The following is an 11,164-nucleotide window of genomic DNA, read 5'->3' on the forward strand; positions in this document are numbered from 1 at the left end:
GTTTAGCCCAGTACTTTATATATAGTAGTACTAAACACTGTTCAAAGAACTTATATTCACGTGAGAAAAGATTCTTTGTGTGGGTGTATGAGTGTATTGCCTGCATGTATGTAAATGCACCCATGTCATGTAATGCCCACAGGGTTCAGAAGAGGGCAATAGGTCCTTTGAGACTGGAGTTACAGTTTTTAGCTCATGTGGGTGCTGGGACTCAAACCCAAGTTCTCTGCAAGAATAGCCAGTGCTCTTAATCTCTGAGCCATCTCTCTAGCCTGAGAAAAGGTTCTTATAGTAAGTCTTCAAGGTTGAGTTGCTGGGGTCATAGGTTTGTCATAGAGCACATACTGTGCATGCATCACGGGTGAACCCTGGTACTGCAAAGAAACAAGAAAGATTACCATAATTGAGGAAAGGGAGGAACAAGGCCCTACAAAAGAAATGTTTGAAAGTAGGTGACCCATGATCATTCTCATCAACATTACTGAGTACCCACCATGTGCCAGGTAATATTGAATACGTTGTTCCCTTTCATTCCCACATAGCCTATGAAGGAGATACCTTTTTTTGTCCCTTGTTAATAGATGAAGTTGAACCACAGAGATGTTAAATGCCTTGCCTAAGACACAGAGCTAATAAATGATATGCAGTCTAACTCCACAGCCCATTTTTGAAAGCTGTGAAAATGTTCATGGAGAAGGTGAAGAAAAGGCATTGAAGGTGGAAGAACATGTGTCAGAGCACCAAGTGCAGTGTTATTTTAAAAGAGCACAGTGTGGTAGCACTGTTGGAACCTGGTTGCCCAGAGGCAAGAAAGAAAGCCGTAACATATATGCCCCAAATACGGAATTTCCCAATAAGAAATTTTTCACTTTACTGTGAAAGAGAACAAACAACTTCATTTCTTATTCTGAGATTGCTCTGGTAGGATGGTGGTCTCCAGTTTTGGTGTTTTATTCACCCCAAAGGCTTGAGGACTTATCCTTTCAAAGGTATAACATTCACTTCTGTCTTCAGTGGACACTGTTCTAGTGCTGACCAGATGAAAGCCTTCCTTTAATACAGTGTCAATCAGTAAGCCCAGGATATTTGTTCCATTGGCCAATTTTCGGTTATCAGGTTTTATGGAAACATACCTGAGACACAAAAAAGTATTTAATTATAAAGCATTCCTCTAATAACTAACAAAATTATAGATACAAACTTATTTGTGACCTCAGACATCATACCTTTTTATTTTTCCTTTTTGGTTTTCAGTGTCAAGAGTCTCACTGTATAGCCCAGGCTGGCCTCAAACTCATGATCCTTTTGCCTCAGCCTAAGTGCTAGGATTACAGTGTGTGCCACCATGCCTGGCTCCTGTAACTTTTTTTTTTTTTTTTTTTTTTTTTTTTTTTTTTGGTCTTTTTGAGACAGGGTCTCCTTGTAGACCCAGCTGTCCTGGAACTCACTATGTAGACCGGGCTGGCCTTGATCACAGAGATCCGCCTGCCTCTGACTCCAGATTGCTGGGATCAAAGGCGTGCCCGGCACTCCCATAACATTTTGTAACAGATTTTTTTCTTTTTGTAACTTAATTTCAAATCCAAATCAGTAACTTTTGAGTATTGAAAACAGAGACTTTGCTGTGATTTCAGAAGTCATTTCTGTTACATTAGTAATAGAACCAACACTGTTGACTTTTCATTGAGATTATTTTTTGGAGCAAACAACTTGATCAGAGACAACTTGGCTTAATTCTTCATAAAGTATAATATATTTCCAGGGTCTGTTTTGTTTTTGTTTTTGTTTTTAATTCTACTTTTACCAAATTCAACTGATCATTTTCAGGAACATTTTGCACATTTACAGTTTTCCACTAGATCTAATTTACAAATCATCGTACTGATATTATGACTTTTTTTGTGATTTATTCCTGTCATACCAGGTTTTTTTAGGCTAAAATTTGAAGGTATAAAATGTCAAGACTCCATATTACTGTTTTTCTTCAATAGCCTGTTACTGAAGAGCAAAACATGGAAGTCAAAAGAGAAAATAGAGAGCCCTTTATTCCCTAAGCATGCCACAGCCACTGCATTCAATTCCAGAAAATGTCAGACCTGCCTATATTAGCTTTTATAACACATCTGCATATGCTATGCTAACTCCTTATCTGCCAGCCAGGATATTTTTGTGCCCTCCCATTATTTTTAATATGTAAAAAAGGGCTTATATTAGTCCAGGCAGACACCTAAACTATTATAGTTTTATGGGGATAAAAAGATGTCTAAGAATGTCCCTTTTAATTTAGGTTATGACTGAAAGAGGGGTCATTGTAAGTCACATTCAGATATTAATTACTGGCAAAGAAAACAACAGTAAAATAAAAAATAGAAAAATAGAAAAAAAATAGTAAAATCTAAAAATTACCAATCTACAAAGCACATCTAAAAAATGTTTATTGTGTTGGATACAAATTTTTACCAGTAGTAAATCACCTCATTTACCCTCAAGTCCCAAATTTTAATTATATAGTCTAGAAACATTTGTTAGAAACTTACAGAATATTTCAAAAAAGTATTAAGATACAAATACCAATAGGTGGTAACAAAGTAGAATGTACCTGCAATAAATCATTGAGCCATAACTATTATATTGATTCCCAATGAGACCAATTTGAAAAAGAATTTCAAGACACAAGAAAAGGATGAAAAAAAAAATGAGAAATGGAAAAATTTTCAGTGTTACAGGGCCCAGTGCATGCTAGATAAGATGAACACAGCCAGGCATGGTGTGAATACCTTTAATCCCAGCACTCAGGAGGCAGATGCACTCAGATCTCTGGGTTCAAGGTCAGCCTGGTCTACGTTTTCCTGGTCAGCCAGGGCTGCATAGTGAGACCCTGTCTACATTCAAAAGAAAAAAAAAAAAGTAGTTATCATTAACATACTGACAGTCTATTCCAACATTTTGAGGGGTAAAAGAGCTAAGGATTTAACAGAACATTAAATTGTCGATGAGACCTAGTTACCCTTAAAGCATTTTTAAAATATTCTTCTCTACTAACAAAAATCAGCAAATGTAGCCCTGAAAGAACAAATGAGAAGTGTTGAGGCAATCAGTGAGACTACTGAACCTTTTCTTATGTAACCCATTAAAGCAATCTCTTGAAAAAAAATGATTCATTTATAAGTCAAATTCCATTAGCAATGGAATATAATCTAAAAAGTATTTTCTCTTCCAATTTGAGATCACAGTCCCTCTTTTTCCTGGCTAGCCCCACATATAGAGGTAAACTATCCCACAATACCTTCTTAATCTGAGAAGTGCCCAACTTTAGAAAATAATTATTCTGTCTCCACTGGCTATCCCAAAACATTAGTCTGAATAAACATTTTGTGTTCCAAGAAGAGTTTTAGACATAAAGAATTTTCAGGTTTGAGAGAAAACATCAGAAACTGGAACAGAAGAAAAATGCTTCAGAGTTCAAAATACCTGACTCCAGTTTGGTTATCAATAGTGCCATCTGAGCCACAATGGAAAACCAGGTCATGGTAGGAAGGTCTTTGTGGAGGCAGTGGAAGTAAAGTCATCTGAGGAGCAAAAGAGTTACTCCGGGTGGGTGCTGTACGTTGCTCTATGAACACTGTAATCCTCCTAGTTAGCATCTCAATTGTTTTGCTGCAAGAGCCAAACACTCGGAAGAAGGCTTGAGTAGTTTGGTTTAAGAAATGTACCTCCAAGAGAGCAGGTCTTGACTGTAGCAGGTATTGGCTTAAGTGATCAACCAGAGAATCAATTTCATAGAAAAGAGCTTCTCTCTGAAGCCTAAGATAGTCTGGAAAATCAGAGGGTAATAAAAGCTGACGAGTTCTCAAAAATTCTAAAATGAAACTAAATAAAACACCATCTCGATCCACAAAAATCTGGCCATCAACCATCTTGAAATCTTGGTCTTTGCCATCCAACATGCATGCCAACCTGGAGGCAGGAAACTGCTTTAAGGTAGAGCACCGTGTCGTGAATATCTTCCCTCCTACATTCAATGTGACTAGTTCCTGACTACTCATTCTTTCCTAGCTTCTAATTAGAGGCTACAAACCATCCGCCACAGACTCAGAAAAACCTCTTAAGTCAACTGTTACCATAAATATTATGACTAAAATAGAGGGAGGTGAGACTAAGAAAACAGACCTAAACTCCCAGGTGACTATTGTCAAGACAAAGAATGTATCTATAGCTATGTTTGCAAATCTGAGTTGCTTAGGAACTTGCAGTATACAAAAAGGAAAAAGCAGGAAAGAAAACTGAATAATGTCAGTATATCCAAGGACATCAAATTCTATGTCACTTTAAAAAAATTCTTGTATTGGGAGTATAGTTCAGGAATAGAGTGCTTAACTAATGTACGAAGGCCTTAGTTCTGTCTCTAGCACTAAAAAGTATTCTCCATGAAACTGTAACAAAAATGTGCATTCAAAGCAAACAAAATCACTGGAAGCAGAAAAGCACTCTCCCTTCCCAACTTACTTACCAAGCCCTCAAGAAAGAGAGAAGATTTATAGAGAAATGCTGTCTGGGATTTAGAACTCCCTTAGCAACTTACTACCTAAATCATGAGTTAAGAATATAGCAGCCTCACCTAGGAGCTTAGGTTCTCATCTCATAGATGACAGGTAGAAGGAAGAGACTTGTTCTATACTTTAAAATGTAGTTGCCACCTTTTCTCTTTGTCCCTGCTGACCTTACCATTGACTCCCTTAATAGACTTTCAAAGGAATGTTTTTTTTTTTTCCCATGATAGAAATAAGGGAGACTAAAAAGCAGTTCCAAGCTTGTTTATTTCTTTTCATTTGAATTCTGAGCAAGGTAGGAAAAATAAGTATTTTGTTCTATGAGCATCTTTTTTTTTTTGTTTTGGAGACAGGGTCTTCCTGTAGCCCCAGCTGGCCTGGAAACCTCTATGTAGATCAGGCTGAACTAGGATCAAAGGTATGCACTACCACACCCAGGCCCTGTGAGCATCTTTTTTCCTATGAGTAGATAGGGTGGCATCAGTATGCAGCTATTACTCTATACTTTACAAGTGCTAACAGATAGTCTCAGCTATTGTCAGACCTGTCTTACTACACCTGGAATTGTGCAGACAAGTAAACTGGGTCTGTTGTACAGCTGCTGTGATACTCTTGAACAAGACAACCACAAATTAGGTGCCAGTTAAAAGATGGCTTTTCCTTTCCTGCCCTTACCACGTGCTGCTTATCTTTTTAAAACCCATGTCTTTGTACTGCCATTTAACAGCTGTATGACCTTTGGTGAAAAATTCACAAAACAAAGCTCCCTATAATCATGATACTGAGGAGTCCAAGGCCAGGATGGGCTACACAGCAAGACCCTGTAAAAAGGAAAAAGGAGGGAGAGATTATGTTTACAAAATTAAAAGATTTACATTTTCACAAGGAAGGAATCACCCTTCTAAACACACTTGGAAATCCAATGTACTCGTATTGTCTTTCCCTTTTTAGGATGCTCCCTGTCAGAAGTTGCTTTACCAGTTTCACATGTTTGCTGAATCACTATGGCTGTACCTACTTCAATGACACAGTGTAGGATAGTATGTGTTCTCAACTCCCTTTATTTACTTACTCGTTGCCTAGGCTGGTCTCAAAGTCCTGGGTTCAAGATACCCTCCTACCTCAGACCCCTGAGAAAATGGGACTACAGGTGCCTTTATGTACCATTTTTATCGCAGCACAAACAGCCAACATAGAGGGAGGCTATTTATTTTTAAATCTCTCTTTTAAAAGGTTTGGGACTGTACTACTAAATTTCACTTTTGTCTTTATACTACCTAATTTGAATAACATGTAAAAGGCATTATTTTTTAAAGGAATACTTTTGAAAGAAAAAATGAACTGGAAACTGAACAAAATCTTAATTATTACTGGTGTTCTTTAACAATCCTATCAAGAAACAGAACTCCATAGTTGACTTTATAACAGTTTATATTTGCACACAAATTCTGCCACATTGTTCAATACCACCAGACTAAAATTCTTGACTCTTTCACTGAAAATGAAAAACCCATCTGTCATTTGTTCCCAGTAAAAAACAGATTGTTCTAAAAAATCAGCTGGTTTAGTCAGATAAGAAGTAAAGTTTGAAAGATAGTCTTTCCAGATTGCTAGTTCATCAAACAAAGACCACTCCAGGAATATGGTAGGACCAAAGAAAACGAGGAGGCCAAGCAGAACCACCACCACAAGTAGCTGACAAGAACGCCAGTGAATCTTGCTAATGAATGTGCCAGTGTCTTGAGGCAAAGAAAGTTTATCCACATCTACTAGTTTTATGTCCTCCCACTGACTGGTATCAAAGTTCTTCATTACAGGGCTTGTGGGCAAATTAGAGGGTGGCAAAGGAGTTTCCTTGATTACTTTGATTTTCTCCCTGAATTCTTGCATCTGTTGCAAAAATATAATGGGTTCTGACACGTCTTTGAAAGCCTCAGCAATGTTAAAGGCCATTCGTTGTTCCTGTAAAATGGTGTTGAGTTTGTTGATCTCTGGGTCATAGGCTTGCATAACTGCAAGCTTCATAGTCTCAAAATCAGACAGGATTTCATTCTTCTTTTGATCTAAAGTATGTTGTAACTTATCAAAAAACTCCTTAACTTTATCTGAATCTTTAGTGAGTAACTGTAGGGATTTCCTCTTGTTAGTTTCCAAAGTATCCAAGCGCGAAAGAGCATCACCCCGACGCCAGGTCTCAAAACTCTGGAAGAGGGACTCAAAGGCATCCCTTTCCTGAGCATAGGCATCTTCAATAGAACAGAAGGCATGCTTGGTGTGGTCACCACGAGTAGCACAGATCCCACAAATCAGCTGCATATCAGTTACACAGAAAATGTTGAGAGGCTGTCCCAAGTGTCCTTTGCACACTGGCATTTTGGGAGAGATCTTGATTTTATTATACTTCTCCACAATACCCTTTAGGGAGTAATTAACCTGCAGGCTATTGACTCCAGTAGCTGAAGTTTCCTTACGGCAGGTAGGACACTTGAATGGAGATGGTCTCCACAATGAATTCCGCACATTCCCCTCTAAGAGGCCTTCTAAGCATTTTTTGCAGAAGTTGTGTGAGCAGGGCAAAACTCTGGGATCATCAAACAAACTGCAACAAATTGGGCATGTGAGGTCTTCTTCAAGCAGCTCCATCACATCCTACCACAGAGAAAGAAACATTTAATTCTGGCAATCCCCTCTATTAGGACTCTACAGTAATTACAAGATACTGTCTTCACATGTGATCTCTTACTAAAATTTGGGAAGGGAATGCATACTAAAGCAGATTTACTCCGCTGGGACAAGAACACACTACTTTAGTAGGGCACCCTGTATATAAGGCCTTTTGTGATGGCTTTCCATCAACAGCATTTGGCTAAGTCAGGGTTAGGACCAGGACAACTGCAAGTTGAGCCAAAGGAGCCAACGATTGTTGTAAACAGAGAGCTGACTACTAGATGTCAAAAACAAAACTGCTCAGTGTCTGAAACAGAATGAGCTCTTTACTTTGAGCCCACAAATACTAAATGGTATGCCATTTAAAAGAAAGAAGCACAGAAATCCAAGCATGTACTCTCATGCAAACTTTTGTTGGAAACTGGCATATTTTTCTGTTTCAAAGACAAGAATAAAATTACTGTAAGAATCATAGGTTAAAAAACACAAAACAAGTTACAATTCAGTCTTGCCTAGAGAATTAAATGAGGTGGGTTTTTTGTTTAGGGGTGTCTTTTGTTGTTTTAAGCAAAGCTATCCTATATCATCTGCACTATAGCATTCTCTTCTGTGAGGGGCAGAAACTTAGATGTCCCTCTCTGAAAATTGGTGAGGCCAAAAGTATTTTCCTAATTATGCACCATGTCAACACCTGCACCAACAACATAAAAGCAGCAGTAGGTGGACACTGCTGGTGCTTTAACAGGAGTCAAGCAAGACAGTAAGCAGCACTGAAATATACCACTACTCATAGCAGTCCTCAGTACCACACACTCAAAGTATAGGTGAAAAAGACAGTTTCAATTAAAAGTGTTCTCAGCCAGGTGCATACACCTGTAATCCCAACACTAGAAACAGAGAGGCAGAAGGAAGCAAGTTCAAGGCCAGCCTGGGCTACAAAGCAAGTTCCAGGCCAGTCAGACTAAGAGACCGATTTCAAAACAAAAATGTTTAGGAGGTAGCAAAGATTACTCATTTTGTACAATCTTAGTTCTTGTATATATACATATCATTTACATATTTTATGTGGCAAAATAAGAACAGACAAAGGCACTTGTGCACGCCAGCAGATGCTCTCTGGAGGAAACAGCAGGCTTATGTGACTGGTTGCAAGATGAGCCAGCTTTTATTACAAGAACACCATTTTTACTTACCAATGATGAATTATAACTATGCAGATTTAGATACGTGACATTTTCTTGAGAAGATAAAATAAGCTTGTTACTTCAAGGTTCTTACCAATGAAAAGGCTGAGTTTTTTTTTTTAAACTTTGCACCTGTGTACATGTATGTGTATGTATATGTGCACATTCGTGCAGGTGCCCATAGAAGGCAGAAGAGGGCATCGGATCTCCTGGAGCTGGAGTTACAGGCATTTGTGAGCCACCATATGGGTGCTGAGAAGAGCACCAGGCTCCTCTGGAAGAACAGTAAGTGCTCTTAACCACTGAGCAGCTCAGAAAACTAAATTCCTTTATTTTTAGATGACTAACCTAAAACGATTTCCTGCAAATACTGTAAAAGTTATTCACATTTTCCTTTCCCACTTTGTTTCCCCTTTCCTTTCCTTTCCTTTCCTTTCTTTTTTTGAGATACAGTCAAGCTAGTCTAGAACTCCTGTTCCTCTTGTCTCAGCTTCCCAGTTGGGATTATAGGCCTACACCACCATGCCCAACTATGCATTAATTCTTAAACAAAAGTTAATTTTCCTGTTAAAACAGACAGGCAGGAGAGATGACTCAGCAGTTAGGAGTGCTACTACTCACAGGGGTTGGAAAGATGGCTCAGCCATTAAGAGCACTAGCTGCTCTTGCAAGGAACCTGAGTTCAATTCCCAGCACCCACATGGCAGCTGACAACCGTTCGTAACTCCAGTTCCAAGGGATCCAACGCCCTCTTCTGAACTATGCGGGCATTGCACGACATGAGTTCAACTACCTACATGTAGGCAATACTCATACACATAAATTTTTTTTTTTAAAGAGTGCTTATTGCTCTTGCAGAGGACCTTAGTTTGGTTCCCAGCACCCACATGGCAGTTCAAAATCACTTGTAACTCTAGTTCCAGGGGCTCAAACATCCTCTTCTGGCCTCTGTGGGCACCTGCACTCACAGTGCACATAAACTCAAGCAGGCACACACATACACATGAAAATAATATAGAAGTAAATCTTTAAAACATCTATTAGGGAGATTTCAGAGGGTAAAGGTACTTGCTGCCAAGTGTGACAACCCAAGGTCAATCCCTAGAACACACATGGTGGAAGGAAAACTGACTCCAAGTTGCCCTCATCTCCGCATGTGCAGTTTGCCAACTAGGCTGGTCTGGCTGGCTAGCCACCTGTCTGTGCTTCTCAGTGTCAGGGTTACAAGAATGCCTGGCTTTTTAAAAAATGTAGGTTCTAGCCGGGCGTGGTGGCTCATGTCTTTAATCCTAGCACTCGGGATGCAGAGGCAGGCGGATCTCTGTGAGTTCGAGGCCCGCCTGGTCTCCATAGTGAATCCAGGCCAGCAAGGGCTACAGGGAGACCCTGTCTCAAAAAGACCAAAAAAAAAGTAGGTTCTGGGGCTTGAACTCAGGTCCCTATTCTTGCAAGCCAAGCATTTTACTGACTTAGCTATTTTCTAGGACCCTCCCCCAAATGATAAATTTTAAGTACTGTTTTGAAATTCATAAATACAAAGATGCCTCATGATAAGATGAAAATTCCTAAGATTCAGGGGCTTAGCCTCTGGCTCAATGGTAGAACAGTTGCCTAGCATGCTTAAAGCCCTGGGTTCCGTTCCTAGCACTGAAAAAAAATCCCTAAGATACAAATCATAATAAATAGATTGTCTTTTTATTCCCCAATAAATGTTTTATCTTTAATTTTTTATATTTATTATATACTTTGTGTCTGTGCATGTGTGCATGCCAAGCACTCATGAGTATGAGCGCCCTCAGAGACCAGAGGCATTAGATCTCCTTGAGCTGGAGTGAGTGGTGGTTGTGAGTCACCTGATATGGGTCCTAGGAACTAAACTACAGTATGCACTCTTTAACTGCTAAGCCATCTCTCCAACCCTGTTTACCTTTTTAAAAAGTTATTTCTCGGGGCTGGAGAGATGGCTCGGCGGTTAAGAGCACCCAGATTCAGTTCCCAGCACCCACATGGTGGCAAGCAACTATCTGTAACTCCAGTTCCACTGGATCTGACACCCTCTTCTGATCTCCATGGGCACTGCACAATAAACGGTACACTCACATACATGCAGATAAAACACTCATACACATAAATTTTAAAGTCTTTAAAAAATCAATCTCATTTTCAAATAATATATTATTTGAAAATAATCTCATACTATTTAGTATGAGATTCCCCTAGTTAACATGGTAACTATTGGATCTAGCTGGGAAAGGTGATGATTACTACTATCCCATCACTTAGTAGCCTGAGGCAGAAAGATCATGATTTGAGGCCACTCTGGACTATATAGCAAGATCCTACCTTAAAAATACAGAAAAGAAAAAAAAAAAAACACAACTGTTGAAGATATAAGGATATTTATTGTATTTCTAAATTTTACTTGGAAATTTTCACACTAAAAAGTTAGAAAAGGCCCAGGTACAAGTGAATAATTCCCAATATTCTGGAAGCAGAAGCAGAAGCAGAAGGATCTCAAGTTGAAAACCAGCCTTATATAATGGCAGGTAAAAATTCAGCTAAAAAACTACAACCTCAGAAACATTAGCTAAGTAGTAACAGGCTTCACAAGGAGCTTAACCTGCTTTATTTTATTTTTTATGAAATTAAAAATCTACCACCAGAAATCTCTGGATCCAGACATGTGAGGAGACTGACATATTTGTCTGGTTATCAGTCTATATGACTTTGACAAACCATTTATGCATGTTATAGTTTCCCTCC

General features: G+C 38.9%; 2 protein-coding genes across 5 annotated transcripts in view; both read right to left on the reverse strand.

The window, feature by feature from the left end:
- Positions 1 to 217: 217 nt before the first annotated feature.
- On the reverse strand, positions 218 to 4,778 carry Kcnrg (potassium channel regulator). The gene is made up of 2 exons (XM_008824962.3): positions 3,472 to 4,778; positions 218 to 1,133 (listed from the first exon to the last, which is right to left on the reverse strand). The coding sequence occupies exons 1-2, from the start codon at positions 4,044 to 4,046 to the stop codon at positions 896 to 898; spliced, it is 813 nt and encodes a 270-aa protein (XP_008823184.1). The 5' UTR covers positions 4,047 to 4,778; the 3' UTR covers positions 218 to 895.
- A 1,185-nt stretch (positions 4,779 to 5,963) lies between these two features.
- The window catches only part of Trim13 (tripartite motif containing 13), a 72,288-nt gene continuing 67,087 nt past the window's right edge, over positions 5,964 to 11,164 (reverse strand). For all 4 annotated transcript variants that reach the window (XM_029559573.1, XM_008824965.3, XM_017796078.2 and 1 more), the window contains one exon: positions 5,964 to 7,199. In XM_029559573.1, coding sequence (XP_029415433.1) covers positions 5,970 to 7,193 — 1,224 coding nt within the window. In that variant the 5' untranslated portion in view covers positions 7,194 to 7,199 and the 3' untranslated portion in view covers positions 5,964 to 5,969. The remainder of the gene's footprint in view (positions 7,200 to 11,164) is intronic.

This window comes from Nannospalax galili, unplaced genomic scaffold (assembly GCF_000622305.1).
Source record: "Nannospalax galili isolate Female #2095 unplaced genomic scaffold, S.galili_v1.0 scaffold488, whole genome shotgun sequence".
NCBI classification, from domain to species: domain Eukaryota; kingdom Metazoa; phylum Chordata; class Mammalia; order Rodentia; family Spalacidae; genus Nannospalax; species Nannospalax galili.

What these genes read in the sequence shown, in the direction of transcription:
- Kcnrg (XM_008824962.3), bottom strand. Translation starts at nt 4,046, where the DNA reads ATGAGTAGTCAGGAACTAGTCACATTGAATGTAGGAGGGAAGATATTC. An exon ending in GATAACCAAACTGGAGTCAG is followed by an intron (nt 1,134 to 3,471) that starts GTATTTTGAACT and finishes TTTGTGTCTCAG; the next exon opens with GTATGTTTCCATAAAACCTG.